Source organism: Myotis brandtii, unplaced genomic scaffold (assembly GCF_000412655.1).
Source record: "Myotis brandtii unplaced genomic scaffold, ASM41265v1 scaffold193, whole genome shotgun sequence".
Classification (NCBI taxonomy): Eukaryota; Metazoa; Chordata; class Mammalia; order Chiroptera; family Vespertilionidae; genus Myotis; species Myotis brandtii.
In genome coordinates this window covers 1,567,537-1,590,830 of record NW_005357191.1, presented here as the reverse complement: position 1 = coordinate 1,590,830, position 23,294 = coordinate 1,567,537, and the positions used below count along the sequence as shown (strand labels likewise).

The 23,294-nt window shown below is 39.4% G+C and overlaps 1 protein-coding gene across 4 annotated transcripts in view; it reads left to right on the top strand.

Moving 5' to 3' along the window:
* Positions 1 to 9,786: 9,786 nt before the first annotated feature.
* RNF130 (ring finger protein 130) overlaps positions 9,787 to 23,294 on the top strand; it is a 118,694-nt gene continuing 105,186 nt past the window's right edge. Inside the window, exons 1-2 of one of the 4 annotated variants that reach the window (XM_014538563.1) lie at positions 9,787 to 9,820; positions 15,119 to 15,313. In XM_014538563.1, the coding sequence (XP_014394049.1) occupies positions 9,802 to 9,820; positions 15,119 to 15,313 (214 nt within the window). In that variant the 5' untranslated portion in view covers positions 9,787 to 9,801. Of the gene's footprint in view, positions 9,821 to 14,630; positions 14,772 to 15,118; positions 15,314 to 23,294 lie in introns of those variants that run through there. The other 3 variants (XM_014538562.1, XM_014538564.1, XM_014538561.1) reach the window with 3 other exon arrangements.

The window sequence follows — 23,294 nt, the reverse complement described above, 5'->3', positions numbered from 1 at the left end:
GTTGCGGGCACATACCCAGTGGGGAGTGTGCAGGAGGCAGCTGATCGATGTTTCTCTCTCATCGATGTTTCTAACTCTCTATCCCTCTCCCTTCTTCTCTGTAAAAAATCAATAAAATATATTTTTTTTAAAAAAGAGATTGAAGAAGACACAACAAAATGGAAAAATATCCCATATTCATGGATTGGAAGAATCATAATTAAAATGGCTATATTACCCAAAGCAATATATAGATTTAATGTAATCCTCATCAAAATCTCAATGTCTTTTTTTAAAAGAAATAGAACAAAAAAATCATCAGATTTGTATGGAACCACAAAAGACTGAATAGCCAAAATAATCCTGAGGGAAAAAAGAATGAAGCCGAAGGTATCACACTACCTGACTTCAAATTATACTACAGAGCTACGATAAAACAGCATGGTATTGGTAGAAAAACAGACAACACATATCAATGGAACAGAATTGAGAGCCCAGCTATAAAACCACATGTATGTGGGCAGATAATTTTCAACAAAGGAGCCAGAAACACACAATGGAGTAAAGAAAGCCTCTTCAACAAAGGAAGCCACATGCAAAAGAGTAAAACTAGATTGCAGTTGTCCCCATGTACAAAAATCAATTCAAAATGGGTCAAACACCTAAATAGAAGGTCTGAAAAAATAAATTACATAGAAGAAAACAGGTACTAAACTTATGGACCTTGGTTATAAAGAACATTTTAGGAACCTGACCCCAAGGGCAAGGGAAGTAAAGGCAAAAATAAATGAATGAGACTATATCAAACTAAAAATCTGCACAGCAAAAGAAACCAACAACAAAGAGGCAACTGATGGAATGGGAGATGATATTTGCAAATAGGAAATACAAATCAAAACTACAGTGAGATATCGCCTCACACCTGTTAGAATGGCTATTATCAACAAGTAATGATAAGTGTTGGAAAGGTTGCGGAGAGAAAGGAACCCTCATTCAAGGCTGGTGGGAATATAGACCGGTACAGTCACTATGGAAAACAGTCCGGCGATTCCTCAAAAAATTAAGAATATGACCCAGCAGTCCCTCTTCTGGGTATCTACCTGAGAAACTCAACAGCATGTATTCTCAAATGATTTCTTTAAGAAAACATTTAACAATCCCTGTTCTAAAGATTCATTGATACCTTAGTTTTTCCCACTACAAAGTATGTTATGGGTTTTTGGGTGGGAATTTGATTACTACCTAAACTAAATTTCCCAAACTGTGAGGTCCTCCTGGAAGTTAGGGACAGTCTCTTCTTTGTTTCAAATTAGCACTAGGACTGTGCCTGACACTAGCAAGCCACTGGAATGTATGATTTGAATTTTTTTTTTTTTGTATGATTTGAATTTAATCCTGTGGTGCTTGGTCTGCACTGGAGCTGATGGCAGGCATTGTAGCCTCCTGGAAGTTAGGGACAGTCTCTTCTTTGTTTCAACTAAGCACCTAGGACTGAGCCTGACTCTAGCAAGCCACTGGAATGTATGATTTGAATTTAATCCTGTGGTGCTTGGTCTGTACTGGAACTGATGGCAGGCGTTGTACAAGACTGAATAGCCAAAATAATGCTGAGGGAAAAAAGAATGAAGCCGAAGGTATCACACTACCTGACTTCAAATTATACTACAGAGTTACGATAAAACAGCATGGTTTTGGTAGAAAAACAGACAACACATATCAGTGGAACAGAATTGAGAGCCCAGCTGTAAAACCACATGTATGCAGAATTTGAAGTCAAACTTGATGAGTTCTGCTTCCAGCCATGGAGTAGCAAGCACCAGGTTTACCTTACTACCTTAAGTGACTGGAAAACTTGACAAAATTATGAAACAGCAGTTTTAGAAATAGGTCAACAAACTGCACAGGACAGTGAAAGGAAATAAGAGGAGCCAGAAACACACAATGGAGTAAAGAAAGCCTCTTCAACAAAGGAAGCCACATGCAAAAGAGTAAAACTAGATTGCAGTTGTCCCCATGTACAAAAATCAATTCAAAATGGGTCAAACACCTAAATAGAAGGTCTGAAAAAATAAATTACATAGAAGAAAACAGGTACTAAACTTATGGACCTTGGTTGTAAAGAACATTTTAGGAACCTGACCCCAAAGGCAAGGGAAGTAAAGGCAAAAATAAATGAATGAGACTATGTCAAACTAAAAATCTGCACAACAAAAGAAACCAACAACAGAACAAAGAAGCAACTGACGGAATGGGAGATGATATTTGCAAACAATAGCTCTGACAAAGGTTTAAAATCCAAAATATATTAAAACTCAACATCAAACAAATAACCCACTTAAAAAATGGCAGAGAACCTGAACAGACATCTCCCAATTAGACATACAAATGACCTTACTAGCAATTAGGAAATACAAATCAAAAGTGAGATATCGCCTCACATCTGTTAAATGGCTATTATCAACAAGTAATGATAAGTGTTGGAAAGGTTGCGGAGAGAAAGGAACCCTCATTCAAGGCTGGTGGGAATATAGACCGGTACAGTCACTATGGAAAACAGTCCGGCGATTCCTCAAAAAATTAAGAATATGACCCAGCAGTCCCTCTTCTGGGTATCTACCTGAGAAACTCAACAGCATGTATTCTCAAATGATTTCTTTAAGAAAACATTTAACAATCCCTGTTCTAAAGATTCATTTATACCTTAGTTTTTCCCACTAAAAAGTATGTTATGGGTTTTTGGGTGGGAATTTGATTACTACCTAAACTAAATTTCCCAAACTGTGAGGTCCTCCTGGAAGTTAGGGACAGTCTCTTCTTTGTTTCAACTAAGCACCTAGGACTGAGCCTGACTCTAGCAAGCCACTGGAATGTATGATTTGAATTTTTTTTTTTTTGTATGATTTGAATTTAATCCTGTGGTGCTTGGTCTGCACTGGAGCTGATGGCAGGCATTGTAGGAAGGTGGGGGAGGGGAGAATTGATGGACAGAGACTATTGTAGGGGCTCTGTTATTGTGTTAGATTGTAAGTGGCATGGAGACCAGAGAAATAACGTATTTGGACTTGTAGTCTAGAAACGTTTCATTGAAAAGGTGGAATTTGAAGTCAAACTTGATGAGTTCTGCTTCCAGCCATGGAGTAGCAAGCACCAGGTTTACCTTACTACCTTAAGTGACTGGAAAACTTGACAAAATTATGAAACAGCAGTTTTAGAAATAGGTCAACAAACTGCACAGGACAGTGAAAGGAAATAAGAGCCCTGTAACTGCCCTCGCCTACCACCTGGAGGCTTTCCAAGCTGCAGTGCAGTGGGGGTGGGGGTCCCAAAAGAGCCTGGTGGTCTTCCTGACCTGATGAGAAAAGAGTGCGGGTCCAGCTCTGGAGAGCTACAGTGGGTTCCTCACTGATCTGCCCGTTTTACGAAGGACTGTCAAAAACTAGCAGGTGGCGTTCACACAAAACTGGGAGTCGTTCATATTCCCACTAACCAGAGAAGAAAGACTTCCTAGTGCATGGGGCATGGAGTGAGGCCAGGTTAGCCCTAGAGAAAAGCCTGTCTGGACCCACCTATAGAAGCAAATCTTAAAAGGATCAGACTGGTTTGGAGTAATTTAACTGGTTCAGAACAAAGCCCAACAATAATATTGAAAGGAATACAATAAAATCTGGCTCCCAAGAACATAAAATTCAAGTCGGACATCCAATCAAAAATTAAGAAACAGGGAAATATGACCCATAACTAGACAGAAACACTCAGTGGAAACAGGCCTAGAAATGGAACAAATGATGAGATTGCAGATAAGGCTGTTAAAAGTATTATAAATATATTCAATTTACTCAAAGAGGTAAAAAACAACAACACATGAACATGGTGAGAGAAATGGATGTAAAAAAGGCCCACATCAAACTTCGAGCAGTGAACTCAAAGTTAGAAAAGTGTGGAATTTATATTGACAGAGTGAAGGGGAAAGAGTATACCTGGAAGGTGGTATTTTCTGTTTGTTGCTCTTGGTTTATCCCAGGCAGTGACGTGGTAAGCACGTGTTGGGTACGTACCGTGTGCCAAGAATGCTGCCAAATATGGTACATGCGTTATCACTTAATCCTGGGTGACTGGGGCGATGGGGTGAATGCAGCAGGTGAACCTCATGGCCTGCCGCGGGATGACATTGTCCTTTCTATCCAGCTGTGCAGTAAGATTCCCACTCCTTTTCCTTTGCGCACTGCAAATTAATTCTGCTCCCTGTTTTTTTCCCCCCCTTTGAAGAAGCTTCGTGTTTTCCCAACATCTGAGTTCTTCCCCAACTCCAGTGACATGCTGTGGAACGTAGGGTTTTGCAGAAACTAAGCACTGTCTCAGGAGACCTGCTTAGTTAAGCACTGACGATGCGAAACCAGGAAAGCTACCAGTGAGTTAACTGGTGGTCTTTCATGAACAGATCCAAGTCCATGGATCCTAAGACAGTTTATTTTAGCAGCTGCTACAGGGCCTGGCTCACAGCGTTTCCCTTGTCTCTGGCAACTCTCTCCCTCCCCGTCCGTGCGGTAAGCCCACGCTCAGCATTATTTGAACCGGGCATAGTATGGCCCCGTTCCTTGGGCCCCATCAGGTAGTGTGAGCTCTTTCACCCGCTCCTGGCTTCTCACTTCTCTCCTTCGTGGTAATCACCCCCCTTTCCCTTTTCCTGTGTCACACTCACTTGGTAAAATCTCAATTCTGGATGAACCATGTACCATTAATCTTCCCCATGCTTGCTCTCTCCAAGCAGCTGACTGTTGCTGGGGAACATCTCAGAACCCAGCTGATGCGAGTTTAAGATCAGAAAATTGAAGCAAAAACAAATGGGCACTTAACATGGTGCAGTAATCCAATATTTTCTCATAAAGAAATGATGTAACTTTCTGAGACATATTTTTTTTACGTCCATGTGCCTCCTGTTACCTCTTCCTGGATCTTTATTTTTAGTCTAGTTCCCTCCTTGACCTCTAGACTCACACATTCGATGCCTGCTTGGTATCTTTAATGTCTCGAGCTCATAAAGAAATGATGTAACTTTCTGAGACAACATATTTTTTTTACGTCCATGTGCCTCCTATTACCTCTTCCTGGATCTTTATTTTTAGTCTAGTTCCCTCCTTGACCTCTAGACTCACACATTCGATGCCTACTTGGTATCTTTAATTTAAATGTCTCGAGGACACCTCCAAATTGATAAGTCTCAAATGGAGTTGGGTTTTTTGGGTTTTGGTTTTGCCTTCTAGTCTGCTACTGCTGCTCCCCAGTCAAATGACATTCTTGTTATTTAAACAAATTTAGGTGTCATCCTTGCTTCTTTCCTCATATTTCACATCTAGTCTGTGCTACACAGTTTACCTTCAGGCTGTATCTCTCTTAGTACAAGGAGTCATTTCTTACTCTTTTTTGTTCTCTCTGCTTCTCTTAACTTCCATCAGTCTTTTCTCCCTACGGTAGTCAGAATGGTCTTGAAGCTTCACCCAGTCATGTTATCCTTGTTTAAACCCCCTCGGTGGCTTCTCATCTTTGAGTGGAACTCTGAACTCCTGACTGGTACGGGCACTCACTGCTTGGTCGGCTCCAGCCTCTTCCCGCAGGCTGTTCCCTTCGCCCTTGTTCGCATGTTGGAGCTGTTCTGATCATCTTCTGCTCCTGGGCCTCTAAGTTTTCTTTACAGTTGTGTGCCTTCTGGCTGCCATCACTCTGGCTCACCTTCACCCCCCACTACCCCCACACAGTATTTGCTGTATTAGTAGAATCTTATTGTTCTTTGGTTCTGTGTAATGGCCAGTTAAAGGGGCAGATGGGCATGGGAGAGGAATTAAAATTTCAGAACTTAGTGGTCACCAGTGATCAATCGTCAAGTTTAGGCCCCCAGCCTGGGCCTCAGCATTCATATCTTGTGATTGTCCAGCTCAGGCTAGAACAAACAAGTAACAGCTCGACCACATGTATCCCTGGGAAGCAGAATGTTAGGAAGTCTTTATTTCATCTGAAAAAAGCAACTGGTTCAAATATTTATAGACAATAGTTAATTCCTTGTTTGACAAGTTCTTGTTTGTTTTGTCATGTGAGTTGTCTCCCACAGTGTTATTTTTTTTCTAATTGCTCTCCATAAGGACTTCATTTCATGATTTTATTTTCATGTTCTTCTACCTCCTTCCTCAGCAGTTTAGCTCAACCTCTGGACAAATACTTCTCCCCTGGTAGTGTGAGCTACACTCTTCCTAGTGTGTGTGTGTGTGTGTGTGTGTGTGTGTTGAGAGTGAGTCATTTCTTTTAATTCACATATTAATTCAAGGGATAACAATATTACACACATAGATGAAACCTGTGAAGTAAGGAATGATAGGAAACTGTGAATAGAAATTTGCATAAAATAGGGACCCTAAGAAGAAGAAATGTTTTTCCTTTTGAGTTGTATGAGTTCTTTATATATTTTACATATTAACCCCCTATCAGATTATGAATTGCAAATATTTTCTCCCATTCCTTAGGCTGCCTTTTCATTTGGTTGATCGTATCCTTTGCTGGGCAGAAGCTTTTTAGCTTGATGTAGTCCCATGTATTTTTGCTTTTGTTGCCAAATCTAAAAAATTATTGCCAAGACCAAAGGAGTTTACTGCCTGTATATTCTTCTAGGAGTTTCAGATCTTACATTCAAGTCTTTAGTCCATTTTGTGTTGATTTTTATGGGTGGTGTAAGATAATGCTGTCCAGTTTTATTCTTTTGCATGTGTCTGTCCAGTTTTCCCAGCACTCTTTCTCAAAGAGACTATCTTTTCCCCGTTACATATTCTTGCTTCCGTTGCCATAAATTAAGTGGCTATATATGTGTGGGTTTGTTTTCTGGGTTCTGTATTCTGTTCCATTTATCTGTGTGTCTGTTTTTTTATGCCAGTATCATAATGTTTGATTACTATAACAGTGTGGTATACTTTGAAATCGGGAAGCTTGATGCCTATAGCTTTGTTCTTCATTTTTTCAAGATAGCTTTGGCTATTCAGGGTCTTTTGTAGTTCCATACAAATTTTAGCATTATTTGTTCTCTTTCTGTGAAAAATGCCTTTGGAATTTTTATAGGGACTGCATTGAATCTATAGATTGCTTTGGGTAGTATGGACATTTTAACAATATTAATTCTTCCAGTCCATGAGTATACATATCTATTTATTTGTGTTGTCTTCAGTTTCTTTCATTGATGTCTTACAGTTTTTGGCGTACAGGTTTGTCACCTCCTTGGTGAAATTTATTTCAGGGTATTTTAGTCTTTTTGATGCAATTGTTAATGAGGTTTTTCTTCTTAATTTCTCTTTCTGATGGTTTGTTATAGTGTATAAAAGTGCAACAGATTTTTATATATTAGTTTTGTATCTTATGACTTTACTGAATTAATTTTTTGGTAGAGTCTTAGAGTTTTCTATGTAAAATATCATGTCATCTACAAAGAGAGGCACTTTTACTTCTTCCTTTCAGATTTGGATGCCTTTTGTTTATTTGTCTTGCCTAATTGCTGTGGCTCGGATACTGTGTGTTGAATAAGAGTGGTGAGAGTGGGCATCCTTGTCTTTGGTATTATGTTCCTTCTATACTCACTTTGTTGAAAGGTTTTTTTAAAAATCATAAATGATGTTGAATCTTGTCAAAAGTTTTTTCTGCATCTATTGATATGATTGTATGAGTTTTATCTTTCATTTTGTTAGTGGATGTATCATGTTGATTTGCAGATGTTGAACTATCCTTGTATCCCTGGAATAAATCTTCTTGATTGTGATATATGATCCTTTTAATGTATTGTTGAATCTATCATTCTTATTTTTGAAATTATGTTCCAGATGGCCCAGTCTTTGTCAAAACTGTCATCATATTAGAATCAATAGTACAAGAAGTACTAGTACCAGAAAAAAGAAGTGATAAATAAAACAAAACAGGAGTGTTCTAACGGTTTTTTTAAATTAAACTTTTTTATTATTAATTTGAGGGGGGTAGAAAGAGAAACATAGATTTATTGTTCCACTCATTTACTAGTATGCATTTATTGGTTGATTCTTGTATGTGCCCTGACCAGAGATCGAACCTACAACTTTGACATATCAGAATGATGCTCAAATTTAAAATGCCTTCCAATGTTGCAAACTTTCAGTTATAAAATGAGTAAGTTCTGGGGATTTTATGTATAGTATGGTGACTGTAGTTAATATACTGTATTGAATATTTGGAATTTGCTGAAAAAGTAGATCTTAAGTGTTTTCACCACAAAAGAAGTAACTATATGAGGTGATGGATATGTTAATTAGCTTGATGTGGTATAGTATCCCACATTTCACATAGTATAGGTACATCAGATCATCAGATTGTAATATATATACATATATATGTATATACTAGTTTACACTGAACACTATTGACTGGGCTGAGTCTCTCAATAGCCACGTCCTTGTCTTTCAGCAAGGATTTCAATCTTGTGTATTTATGTAGATGACCATGTTGTCACTCAGGAATTCCACATGGAAAGATCACGTTTGAGGGGTGAGATAATGAGTTTGAGATACTCAACAAGCAGTTGAAATTTAAAGACTAAAGCTCAAGAGAGAGATTGAGATATAGACCTTATCTACCTATAGGTGATAATTGATGCCATGGGAATGGATGAGATTGCCCACTGAGAAAAGAGGGCTTAAGGCAGAAGCTTGGTGAACACCTTCAGCTTAAGAGGCTACTAATGGAAAAATGAGAAAGAATATCTGAGAAGTGGGAGGAAAAGGTGATGGATAGAAGCCAGTAGAAAAGAGAGCCTCAGAAAGAGTTGTACTTGATATTTAATGCTTTTATGGAGTAAGAAATGATATGAGTTAAATAATTAACACTTGCGTTGTACTATGATGCCATGTTTGTACAAGGATCTAGCTGTAATTTTTAGTTATTTTGTTTTGCATAAAGTACAAGGTGAGGCAAACGTTTATAGTTGTTCCTATGGAAAATGCCATAATTAATAAATAATAATACAGGAATAAACTCTGCTTCACGTGCTTACAGCTGTAAACCTACTTTTGTCCCACCCTTATTTGTTGTGTGAGTTGTAACAGAAATTATTTTTGAATCTGACTTTGTAAGTGAAGTGGTTTTTATTAGCCATCATTTAAAATTACTCTTAAGATTTTTTTATTATGTCATGGAGAACATTCAGCAGATATATTTAAGTTCTAAGGATGTGAAAAATAATCAAAATTCATTTGAAATACACAGTAACTAAGTATAGAAGACAAATGATAATGGATGGCTATTGACAATTAAACTTGCTGACAGTTCAGCTGTGTATAGCCCTTCCAATGTTGATTGATATATTCAGCATTATAGGGATATAAAAGATATTTTATTGTTGCCTTCTTAAAAATTCTCAATGAAAGGCTGATATTTATTATAAAAATGTGTTTCTTTAGAATGTAACCAAAGAAGTAAAAACTATCTATTAGGAGAAAAATTTTAAAACACACATATTTTACTTTTTAAAAATGCTAGATTCAAAATTTAAAAATACATTAACATTTGAGAGCCTTCACAATGAAAATGTTTTGTTCAGCCTCTTCTCAACATAAGAAGCAGAAGACAATGGAATAATGTCTTCAAAATACTAAGAGAAAATAATAATCCAGAATTTTTTGCCTGATTATGCTACCATTCAAGAATGAGGACAAATGAAAGATGATTTCAGATGTAAAAAGACAAGTTTACCTTAGAAAGTGACTTCACCCTTAATAGATCCTCATTGAAAGACCTTCTAAAGGATGTAGAAGAAGGAAGAAGGAAATGAAACACAGAAGGAAAAGTAAGTTGTGAGGCGCGTGATGGTTAAATTATGTCACCTTGACTGGGCCACGAGGTAGGGATATTGGTCAAACATTGTTCTTGGTATTTCTATAAGCTTGTTTTAGACGAGATTAACATTAAACTTGTTAGACTGAGTAAAGCAGATTAAAGCAGGTTGCCCTCCCCAAAGAGGGTGTCCTTCATCTAATCAGTTGAAGGCCGAATAAACAAAAGATCAGATTCTCCTCCCAGTAAGAGAATTCCTCTTGCCTGCCTGTCTTCAGAGTGGGGCGTTAGCTTTTTTCCTGCCTTGGGACTCAAACCGAAACATTGGCTCTTCTTGGATTTCAAGCTTGCCATAAGCTCTCCATCTTGCTGAATTACCCTGCAGGTCTTGGAAGGTATCAGCCTCTATAATCATGTGAGCCAGTTCATTCTAATAGCTATCTTTACACACACACACACACACACCCTTATTGGTCTGTTTCTCTGGAGAACCGGTAGGGGCGCACAAGGTAACTAGTTAAGCTTATTTTATTATTTTTAAAAATATATTTTTATTGATTTCAGAGAGGAAGGGAGAGGGAGAGAAAGAGAGAATCGTCAGTGATGAGAGAGAATCAGTGATTGGCTGCCTCCTACTAGGGATCGAGCCCACAATCCAGGCCTGTGCCCTTGACCAGAATCGAACCCGGGACCCTTCAGTCTGCAGGCCGACGCTCTATCCACTGAGCCAAACCAGCTAGAACTAGTTAGGCTTATTTTTATTTTTACTTCGTTTGTAGGAAACAGCTGATAGAATATTGCCCAAGTCAGAATATTTCCACATGAAACAGAGGTCTTTGGCACAAGGTTTTTCTTTATATTCATTCTTGCCTAGTCCCCCTCTGTCGTTCTTCCCTCACTCCCTTCATCAGGTACAGTAAGTGTCTAGTACGTGCCAGACATGTTAAAGGAGATGCTAGATCTCACACTTAGGAGACGCTCAGAATAAACAACCAGTTACTAATACAGTGCAGTGAATGCTAAGATGGCTGTGATCTCGGGGTGCCTGGGAGGCATGGACACAGCACCCAGCTCAGCTTTAGGAGGTCGGAGAAGATGTTAGCAGAATCCTGAAGCTTAGGAGGTGGTCAGCAAAGGAGTGTTCGCATTTCAGGTGGAGAAAATGAGACACGGGCTCTGAGAGTGAGAGACACACTGGGGCACCTGCGCTGTGCGCCTGGAGAAGTCAGTGACCTTCCACCCTGTGTCCCGGCCCCATGTGACGCTTACAGCAGCAGACTGATGGTCTGGGCGGGGAGGAGACATCACCCAGGTCATAACTTGGGGACTGCTACTCTTAGCTGGGTGTTTCCTTTTTTAAAAGACGAGGTCTTATTAAGTCAAATGGATCCCAGGGGAGCCTTTCAGGCCGCTGGGTTGGGGAAGAGAAATTTTCTTTTTTTTTTTACTTATTCACTCACAGAACCCTTTCAATATTTACATAGTCTTTGTACCAGAATAGTCTTCCTCTTTTCCCTTTACAGTGGAGGTCTTCTCTTTAGAACTTGATTATCTTAAATTTGTATAATGTCGTAACTTTGGCTGTATGATCTTCTTACTTGGTTTTCTCTAGCGTTTAAGAGAAGGGATTAATCTTTCTCTTGTGTTCTTGTGCTGGTCACTTCTGCACTCTCCTTTCTGTTGGAGTTTCTCAGCATTCCATGTAGGATCCTTGGCCGTTACGTTGCTCTCTTCCTTTCCGAATGTTGAAGCGCTCTTCACGCTGGTGCTTCGTGCTACCTTGTGAACATTTCATTCTGGGCCAGGCATTCAGAGCACCTCAGTACATTCAGAGGTGCTTCAAGATTCAAGACCAACATGTTTGGTTCTATTCTATTTCTCTGCGGTACTTAGTATGTTGCTGAATGTCTAAGTTATTGTGCATTAAGGTGAGAATTCCATAATTGTTCCTATTGAGAACTGTTTGGTTCTAGTCAAGGAGTCAATACTAGTAAAAATCACAGACTATTTCTGGATTTGATAGGAAAGGCCATACAGGGGAAAAAATTGAAGTTAAGTTTTTCTATAATACAGTATTTTTCAGCTTTATTGGGTATAACTGTCAAATTTGTAAGGTATTGTAGTACAATATTTTTAATTATATATGATTTCACATTTTCGTGATAACTTCAAGTAAGTTTTTCCTGACACTGTGACTAATAAATGCAAAGAAGTCAGAGGTGATGTCCTCTTCTAAACTTTAAGGTAAAAAAAAAAAAATTCTGAATTTGAGCAAAATTGCTATTGACATATTTTATGGTTCATAATTATATAGATGTTTTATGTCTTCACTTAATACATTGCTTCAAGTACAAATAACTGGTATTAAATTTTGCCACTTGATCACCAGCCATAGTCATCATTCCTCTTGTGAAATGTGGGGTTTTTAGCTGTTAACATTTTTATTGTTCAAGTTATTTTTTAATTACAGGAAGGAATAAATGGATAAAAATAAGCATACTATAGTATTAAATGATTATGAAAACCCCTTATTTCCTTTTTCTGAACAATGAAAACGGCTTCTTTGAACAGGAACTTGCACATCTTATTCTTGTTTATCATTGCATATTCTGTTCTTACCGATACAAATGTCTTGAGACCTTTCACACGTGGTGGTTTGGGGGAACAGGGGCATTCTTTTTGCTCATACAGCCTGTTGTTGGAATTTGTTTGGCTTGTGCATAGAACCTGTTCTTAGTGGATGGAGATTCCTTTAAGAGATAGATTGTGCTCCGTGGTTGCACCCCTTGCTGTCTCTTTTAGTCTTAGACGTTGTGACCGTTACTGAAAGGCTGTCCTTCTAAGTGGACAGTGACATTGTCAGAGCAACAGGGAGAAAGGGTGAGACTAGGGAGCCGTTGGGAGAGGGGACACAGGGTGTGCTGCCCAGCTCTGGGTGGGTTTCATGGACATCAGCATAGAGTCCCCGTGTCACCAGGCTGGGTCGCTAGCACAGGACAGGCTGGCACCCATAACACTAACGGGAGGGAATGTATTGGAGGCACCCGAGAGTAGAGGAATTGTTAAAGACTTTTCCACATACACATAACTCTTGTGAGGTAAGAATTTCATCTCAATTTTACAAATAAGTAAAAGTGTAAGATTGGAGAATTTGGACCCCCAGATCTTGCTGGTCCCTAACTGTGCTGTTTCCTCTTTACCACACAGTGAACAACGGGAAATCAGAGGGAGGGCAGGAACGTCACAGAAAAACGAATGTTTCACAGAAGACAAGTGTACAGATCTCTTTCTATATTCTTTTTTTTTAATGTTTTTACTGGTTTTTTTGTGGGTTGTTTTTTTTTTGAGAGAGTGAGAGAGAGAAGAAGGGAGAGGGAGAGAAACATTGATATAAGAGAGAAACATAAATCAGTTGCCTCCCACATGCACCCCGACCAGGGATCGAACCCACAACCTGGGTATGTGCCCTGACTGGGAATCGAATGGTGACCTTTTGGTGCACAGGACAACGCTCAACCAACTGAGCCACACTGGCCAGCGCTCTGTAGATATTCTTGATTCTGCATTTTCCTCGAGGTTTGTGCAGCAGTGTATTTTGACACATCACAAATGAAGCACTTAAAACAAGTTCTTTGCGCCTACTTGGATATAGTATTGGAAATTTTCCCAAGACACTGAGGTTATCCTGACACATCACCTAAATGCTTATATTTTAAAACAGCATAGTAATCGGTGAAACAGACAGATATCACTGAAAGTAAAGTGTTTCACAATTTCAGAGTTTCACAATGCCTTGACTGTTTCTTTCAGTAGTTGACTACTAAAGTTTAATTTGATTAAGAAAGAACTAAACTGTGTAAGGGAAAGGGTGAATCATAGTTGTAGACAGTATTCGTCATGACAAATTATGAAATCGTCGGTCACCCACTTATTGTGTATTAAGAGACCTCTGGTAGCAAATATGTTTTCATTGTTGCCCCTCGCCATGATAATGAGAGAATTTGGGGAAAGATATTTAAGTGGAAATGATAGATGTAACATTTCTCTGTAGTTGGTGGCATCTCTGCATTTTAGTTTCTTTAACTAATGTAAACATTTCATTTCTTTTAGTAAACAGTGTGCTTTCAGGGAAAGCAAACATTTCCCCACTGGTGTCTTTTTTCACACTTTATTTTTTATTAATACTTATTTAATGTTCTTATTACTTATTTGCTTCCAGTGCTACTCTTTTGTGCTGTGCCTCCCCTCTCTCCCCCCCTCCAGCCTGCACAGTGCTGGCAGGGACTGACCCAGGAGGCGAGGGCCCGCTGTCCTCCGGCCCTCCCAAGCTGCCCCTGGGGCCCCCCCCCCCCCGCTCTGCCCCCCTTTCATTTTAACCTGTTACAAATGCACAGACGAGGCGTGGGAAGAACAGCCAGGCACAGGGTCTCAGACTTACAAAGGGCGTCGGAGCCATGATGCTCATATTTGCAGAATCAGAAATCGAGGCGCTTGCCCTAACCACTTCACATGTATTTGAGGGTTTTTGAAACAAGCTATTCCCCCAAATCTAGGACAGTGACCATGTAATTTGTAGGCCCAAGGGATAGTCTTGGTGTATCCCCTCAGACAGGAAGAGTAGTAAGTTAATATGTATCCTAATGTGGAATTAATTGTAGAGTAATTTTTAACAATAAATGTAAATTAGAGGAATAATCTATTTATTCTAATTGTTATTTTAGCTATTATAACTTTCAGATGCAGGCCCAAAGTGAAGTTTTCTAATTTCCTTATACTTACTAAGAAATTTGTTCAAGCGTGCTCGAATTTTTTTTTTCTTTTTCTGTTTTTTTTAAGCATGCTTGAATTTCAAGAAGACCACTTGATAGCTGAACAAAAGATTAGTTTGCCTTCCTTACTTACCCCAAGCAAAATCGTCTCCTCCTGGAGGCGGAGAGAGGTGGGGCGTGGAGAGATGAGTAAAGGCAAATGAATGAGCGAAATCAGGGGTAGCTCATTCTCCTGGGTTTCGGGGGGGGGGGGGTCTCTGTTTGCCTCTTCTTCCTCCTCTCTTCACCACCCTACACTGGATATTACAGTCTTCTTTATTCTTGTCACTCTGTAAACAGGATTTTCCACTTTTAATTTGGGTTACAGGGGCATCTTTCTCCCTGTACAGATGAGGATTTAGATTCCGGGTAATGTCCTTTCTGGGTGTATTCATAGCTCTGCTGTCAGTGAGCTGCTTGACGTGCTTCAGAGATAGAGTTGATTGGTTTTATTTATCTTTACTTCAGAAAAAAATTAATGTGTTTTTTCCTTTTCCCTTTAGTTGCTGATCATCTGGGCTGTGATCCTCAAACCCGGTTCTTTGTCCCTCCTAATATCAAACAGTGGATTGCCTTGCTGCAGAGGGGAAATTGTACATTTAAAGAGAAAATATCGCGGGCGGCTTTCCACAATGCAGTTGCTGTCGTCATCTACAATAATAAGTCCAAAGAGGAGCCGGTCACCATGACTCACCCAGGTAAACAAGCAAAGGCGGCGGGAGATTTACTCTCCTCCTAGAAACCATCGCCTCATAGGGAGGCCTTCCTCTGCTGAAACCATATCGTTCTCAACATAATTCTGTGATTAGTTTATTTTTGATATTACCATTTGTCTTTTCCCCTTAGCTGAAATTTTTTTCTTAAATAATGGCCATAAGAACCTATAAAACTTGTACTTACTAAGAAGCTGGCTGTGATGGAATCATTAGTCATTTTACATTTCTACATTTCGCTTGGAAGCTTTGAAAAATAACGTATTAGATTTGGAATCATTCATCCAGGTATCTCATAAATTCTCAAGGCTTACTTCTTTGAGAAGATGCTTTTATCTTGTCAGAATCAATTTTGAAACTGACTTAGGTATAGCATAATTACAGTTGGAACAATATGATTAATTTCCTGCAGAAACATTTAGTGTATTTCTAATGTAACTGTTTTAATAGCAATAGTTTTAATTTATTGCCAGGCACTATAATATGAGCTAAATAGACTTTATTTTTAGAGCAATTTTAACGATAGGAAAAGGATTTATATTATAATTAGATACATAGAAAGTTAGAATAATGTGGGAAAGTAAATTGGTACAATACTTTGGAGGGAAAGTTGGCACTATCTGATATATTAAAGAACTCAGACATTGTAGTTCTAGGTACATACTCTAGTACTTTTCAAACTTAAATATGCTATCAATCACCTGGGAATCTCATTAAAAAGCAAGTTCTGGTTCAGTAGATCTGGGGGACAGCATGAGCTTCTGTGTTTTCCATGTTTCCAGGTGATGCTGATGCCACTCTGGTCCCCAGATCTCGCTTTGAGGAACAAGGAAGTAAAGACAGGAACATGGGTTTTAATCCCAGACTTTCCACCACCTTCCTCGGGGACATAGGCCAAGTGGCCTCCCGAGTGGGAAGGCCTCTGTGACTCTAACTCTGTGTCAGGCCGCGAGTCTCTGTTGTGGAGGACGACGGCAGAACGTCTTTCTGTGCTGAGAAGCACCTGCTTTCCTGGCTCATTAGTGCGTCACAGCTGCTCTTGCCCTTCTCCTGTAGGACAGCGCGGTCCACGTGAGAAACACGTGGCCTCAGAGCCGCCTCGCCCAGAGGTCCCTGTGTAGCCCTCCCTTGCTCCCGTGTCAGTTGTCGCCCCTTCATTTGAGTAAAGAAAGCTTTGTGCTGTGCATTCTAAGGTGAACTGGGAAGAGCTGGGGAAAGACGCCTGGGTCACGCCCCGTGAGTTCTCCACCCAAGGCCCCAGCAGGCTCCGGAGGGCCTTTCTGTGCCTCTTTGGCAATATGTTCCTTTTCCTTTCATGTTGTCATTATTTGTATACTTGATAGCAGTGTGGAAAGTATTGCAGGTTTCTTTAAAGTTTGTGTCTTACTTTCTATTCTGTGCAGTAGTCAGCAGCATTCCTGGAACAGAATAAGTGTCCTGCACGGAAATGATTTCATAAAGACGTAGTTTTGTTCAGTTTTCCTTGAGTTTAAGATACATGTGATACACTGATGTTCAGATTCCACGTTGTGAAGTGTAAGTATTTTGTTTTCTTGCCTGGTCGATGTTTGTTCTCGCCAGTGCCCTTCACTTTAAGATACATGTGATACACTGATGTTCAGATTCCACACTGTGAAGTGTCAGTATTTTGTTTTCTTGCCTGGTCGACGTTTCAGGAGGTTGCTCCTGTTTGTTCTCGTCAGTGCCCTTCATCTGGTACCTGAAGGACATTTCCCAATGCAGTGCTGTGACATCACTGGCAGGAAGGACGCTCAGTTCGTGGTTTCATGTGTTAAGCACAATGAGTTAGTGGATATGTGGTAGGATAAAGGGGAAGTTATAGGCTCTTGGATAGTTTAAAATAATGCACATTTGGGGAAAGTTAAGGATTTATTTTCCTGGTTTTAAAAAAATGTATATAGATTTTACTGTTATTTAACAGTCTTAAATTTGTCAGATTATTGTCGAATTGAAAATCTCTTAGTTTTATTTGTGTCTCTGTAATAATTTATAGATATTCTTTTCATTGTTTAAAGAAAAGTGAGGTAATTTAGATAAACAAGTAGCCAAATAATGATGTTGCTTTTCTATCTTCTTCAATCAGCAGTATCAAATGCTTTTTATTGTTTCTTCAGCTGGTTGAACGGAATTAGTTGAGTGTCTCTTCACCTTTTTTCCATCTTATTCTCTTAAATGTATTATCTAGTAGTGACTAGAAAATGTAGAATATTCACTAAGTGAATATAAAAATCACACTTTATGAAAGCAAGATAAATCACAAACACTTTGCAAAACACCTTTAATATCAATAATTTGGGCTACTTAATATAAATCTGTTACCTTTATTCTAAAAGCCCATCAAGAAAATGAGTAACATAATAGTCATACTCTTGTTTTATTCTTTAAAGCTTTTAGGTTCTAATTGAATGTGGATTTAATTACTTCAGTAAAGGTGGAACCTGAAGTATAAATGTACTGCTGTGGCAGGAAGTAAGAGTTTAAATTTTATGTATTCTTTTTGCTTTAGTTTACAGATATTTCTACTTTATCTTCTATGTGATCCATATATTTTTAAAAATTCATAATTATTCCCCAAGTTATCTAAAACTGAATCACTTAGGTAGTTGCTTTTAAAAAATAAAAATAGCTTTTAAAAAATAACTGCTGATGGTTTTGTTTTAAAACTTTTGCATAAGCTCCGAGTTTTTCTTTTATGTCTCTAAATCTTAGGTGGATGTAGAGAACCCCTACCTCTGTCAGATACTTGAGATGGTTTTTCTACAAGCCTTCCTCTGACTTAGAGATTGCAGGCTCCATGCAGTCCTGAGCAGTTGTTGGAACTCATCGCTTGATTTACCTTTTTATCTTTCGTGCTACCCTTTCCTCTCCTGCAGCAGAAGAGGAGGGAGCTACAGTGATATAAAGGGTCTGGGTTAAGAATACTGACTGAGGAATCAGCCCGGTAGGGTACAGGTTGGAAGACATTTTTCACTTGATAGTTGTTCACATGATGATGACCCTGGACTTTATGCTACACAATCAGCATTGGTCCCACTGGCACAGGTGCTAAGGAAGGTGATGCGGCCTGGCTGCATGTGTTAGAGGTCTGGTGGGGCTCCCTTACCCCGTGATTGATGCCTTAGAGTGCGCCCCAATTCAGGTTTTTCTTGAAGGAGGTGCAGATAAAGAGGTATTTGGGGCAGGATATTCTTTGCTCTGCAGGAAGTTTTCATTATAGAATGGTTAGCCTCCCAAGGCCCATGCCTAAGACCAGTGGCCTCCCGCCATGTTTGTTGCAGTATAAAACCCTCCCCATAGATCCCAGACCGACGCTCCCTAGGAAGGCTTTCTGCCCCTGCTGAGACCCTGTCAGACTCTAAGTCTAAGGAACCTTTAGAGCAGTGGTTCTCAACCTTGGCTGCACATTAGAATCACCTGGGAATCTTTTTAAAATCCTGATTTCTGGGCCCCATCCTCCGGAAATTCTGTTTCTTCGTTATGGGGTGGGACCACAACATTAGTAACAAAGAAACAGAATTTCGGGAGGATGGGGCCCAGAAGTCAGGATTTTAAAAAGATTCCCAGGTGATTCTAATGTGCAGCCAAGGCTGAGAACCACTGCTTTAGAGGAGGAATGAAAAGAGGCCCCTCATGGGGCAGGAGAATGGGATAGGCTTTGTATTTCCCACTTACTAACATTTCTGGAGTTCTCAGTCCCATCTTGTCATTTCCCTTTCTACCCAGATCATTTTTTTAATCATTTCTTGCAGTGCAGATCTTTTTTTTAAAATTGATTTCAGAGAGGAAGGAAGAGAGAGAGAGAGAGAGAGAGAGAGAGAGAAACATCAATGATGAGAGAGAATCATTGATCGGCCTCCTGCGCGGGAAGAGAGAGAGAGAGAGAGAGAGAGAGAGAGAAACATCAATGATGAGAGAGAATCATTGATCGGCTGCCTCCTGCGCGCCCCCTACTAGGGGTTGAGCCTGCAACCTGGGCATGTGCCCTTGACCAGAATCGAACCCAGGACCCTTCAGCCCACAGGCTCATGCTCTATTCACTGAGCCAAACCAGCGAGGGCGCAGTGCAGCTCTTGCTGGTGATGAATTTTCTCATCATTTATCTGAAAATGTCCTTTTTAAAAAACATATTTTTATTGATTTTTTTTTTTTTAGAGAGAGAGGAAGGGAAAAGGCAATAGAGATAGAAACATTGATGAGAGAGAACATCAGTTGGCTGCCTCCTGCATGCCCCTCACCAGGGATTGAGCCCACAACCCAGGCGGGTGCCCTAACCAGGAGTCGAACTGGTGACCTCTTGGTGCATAGGTAGATGTCAACCACTGAGCCACACCGGCTGGGCTGAAAATGTCTTTTTTGCCATCATTTTTCAGCACTTTAAAGTGTTGTTTTTCTTGCCTCCTTTTTTTTATGAGAAGCTGTTCTCTTTTATAATACCTTTTTAAAATAAACTTTATTTTTTACAACAGTTTTACAGTAGAAAAATTGCAAGGATCCTACAAAGAATTCCCACAGACTCTGCACCCAGTTTCCCCTATTATTAATATCTTAACATAGTGGTACATTTGTTATAATTACGAACCAGTATCGGTACATTATTATTAACTGAATTCTGTACTTCTTTCAGATTTCCTTGGTTTTTACCGAATGTCCTTTTCTGTCCCAGGATCTCATCCAGAGCACCACTTGGCATTTAGTCCTGTGTCTCCTCAGGCTCCTCTTGCTGTGACGGTTTCTCAGACTTCTTTTGCTTTGCTGACTTACTATACATACTTTTATGGAGTACTGTTCAGTGACTTTATAGACTGTCCCTCAGTAGGGACTTATTTGATGTTTTTCTCATGATTAGACTGAGGATATGGTTTGGGGAGGAAGACCACAGAGGTGAAGTGCCCTCTCATCACAGTGGATCCAGGGCACGCACTGTCAGCATGAAAGATCACCTGGCTGAGACGTGTGTCGGGCTGCTCCGCTCTCTCCACACGGTCCTCTTTGGAAGGAGATAACTATACACAGGGAGCTAGCCCCTCCCCCTTAGGGCAGGGTATTATATACTTATTTGGAATTATTCTGCACAGATGATTTGTTCCTTCTCCATTTATAAATTTATTCAGTCATTTACTTTTATATCAGTGTGAACTCATGGATATTTATTCTATGCTTTGTATTATAATACAATACTCCTTTATTTTGTTGCTCAAATTGTTCTGATTTTGGCCATCGGGAGCTCTTTCAGTTGGCTACTCTGCCTTTGGTGTACCCATTACCATCGGTTTGGTTGGTTGGTTGGTTGGTTGGCCTTTTGCGTGTACTTCCTTACTTTCTGGTGCCGTAAGATGTTCCAGGCTCATCTTGTTTCTATTTTCTGTCCCAGTACTGGACTCAGCCATTACTCCAAGAAACTCCTATTTTATTGGAGAATGATATTGGAAATCAAGACCCGAGCATTACATGTGCTTTTACTATTCATTTTTTGTTGCTTCTGGACCCTCTCAGCTGACAGAGCAGGGAAATATATGTGTGCATACTGACCCGTGTGTACACATGTCTCTAAATTGGTGCATAGGTTTCCATCTCTATCTATGTCAGTGATGGCGAACCTTTTGAGCTCGGCGTGTCAGCATTTTGAAAAACCCTAACTTAACTCTGGTGCCTTGTCACATATAGAAATTTTTTGATATTTGTAACCATAGTAAAACAAAGACTTATATTTTTGATATTTACTTTATATATTTAAATGCCATTTAACAAAGAAAAATCAACCAAAAAAATGAGTTCGCGTGTCACCTCTGACACGCGTGTCATAGGTTCGCCATCACTGATCTATGTTAACCTAAGAATGAGTTGATACTGATATCTCCAGCTCGAATCCATTACCACATGGTTCATGAAGCCGCCTCCTTTTGTTATCTGTAAACTCCCACTCCAGCAATAAGAAACCTGGCCCCCACCATCCATTTTCTTAATTGTTCATTTCACTGAGTTCTCAGGCTTATATATTCTAAAACATAAATAAGAGATTTGAAGGCTGTTAGAGTTCTGGTGCTTGGTGTGAAAGTTAATGTAGGCAGCTTTCCTCTCCATGTAAATCTTCTCGATAGGAATACCTAACTCTGTACTTAACCTTTTTTCTCCACCCATTTAAAATTCTTTTATCAAAAACTTGTAAGAAAACTTAGAAGTATCTTTAACTTGAAAATGACACAGAACTAGGTGGATCTTGGAAAACATATAACAAAAAGAAAGTATTTATTAAGTCCACCTCCAAATGGGTTCAAAAATTAGTAACAATGGTTTGTGCAAGCCTGGCTTCAGTAGCAGTTCAAGTGGAGGACCCCCAGCAACCTTCATTCACATAGGCTGAGTGTACACTAACATCTGCCACGCCGCTAAAAACACACATGGAAAGCTTGAGCCCGAGCCAGTGGCTCCATTAGCGTGTCATCTCCGTACAGCTAAAGGTGCAGGCTCGATCCCTGGTCAGGACACATAGGAGAGGCCCCAGTTGATGTTTCTGTCTCACATCAACGTTTCTCTCTCTCTCTTTCCCCTTTCCTCTTTCTGTAAAAATCAATAAAAATATATCTTCAGGTGAGAAATATATATATCTTGAGCTGTATCCCGTGAATATAATATTCAGATGTTAGTGAGATGTTGGTCTCATTTTTTATTATTAGAAGTATTGTATTCATTTTACCATTTTATTTTTAATAAAGACATTGATAAACTGATGCCCCCCCCCCAAAAAAAACAGGATAGAAAAAGTCTGTAAACAGTGTTTTATCAAAAACAAGTTGAAATTTGAGCATCAAATGAATAATGATAGTAATTATTTCAGCCCATTAAATAAAACAGGAACCATGAGTTTATTCTGATCTCAAAAATAAGAGTAAATTGAAAGTTTAATTTATCTGGTCTCACAGAGTACTCAATAATTACAAAGGGAAAAAGAGCAATTTCACAGTGAAAATGCCTGGAGAATGGCACTTTTACCAAATGATCAGAGTGAACTTGAGCAGGAAGGGACATATCAAAATGTGCCACCCGGCAGCATACGCGGAAAAGAGCACAGCATCCCTTCTGTTCTGCGTACCAGAGGGGCGTGACCTGACCTGGCCACAAGGAACATCCGGTAAATCCAGAATGGAGGGACATTCCACAAAACAACTGGGCTGTAACCTTCAAAAGTGTCAAGGTCGTGAACATCAAGGAAACTCTGGGAGACTTCCAGACCAACAGAGTAATGCGATGTGCTGGCTAAATGCCGTGTGAGGCTCTGTCTGGCCTGCTATACAAGCATTATTGGGGGGTTGGGGAAACCTGAAGGGCTCTCACATTAGACAGCAGTAATGTGTCAGTGTTAATTTCTTGATTTTTTTGGTGGTTATACTCTGTTTACAGAATTTTTGTTTGTAGAATACACAATAAATAGGGGGTGATGAGGCATCATGCTTGTAACTTTTCAATGGCTTTAGGAAAAGAGGTATTAATATAGTTCCAAGTTTTTTGTAAGAGAGTCTTTAACAATATTTTTTTAAATGAATAATTTGAGTCTCTAGGAATAGTTAATATGGAGAAAAGACTGAGGTGAGTTCAGGGAAGATGTATTTGACTATCTGAACGACTGTTTTGTGGAAGAGGGATTTTCATTGGTCCTGGGATGTACAGCTTGAAGTTGGAGTATTTCTTATATTTAATGGCATCTTACAGTTTACTGAAAGGATTTTTTTCTTCATTATGCAGTAATGATGTACCTTATAGTCTATGGTATTTTAAATGATAAATAAGTGAAATACAATTTATCTCTTCATTGGTGCTTCTCCAGAGAAGAGAACCAAGAACCAAGAATGGGCATTTAGGAACCAAGATTTTAGTTATAAAGTAGCCCCTTCTCTTTTTTTTAATTAAACCTTTATTGTTGAAAATATTCCATATTCCTGTTTTTTCC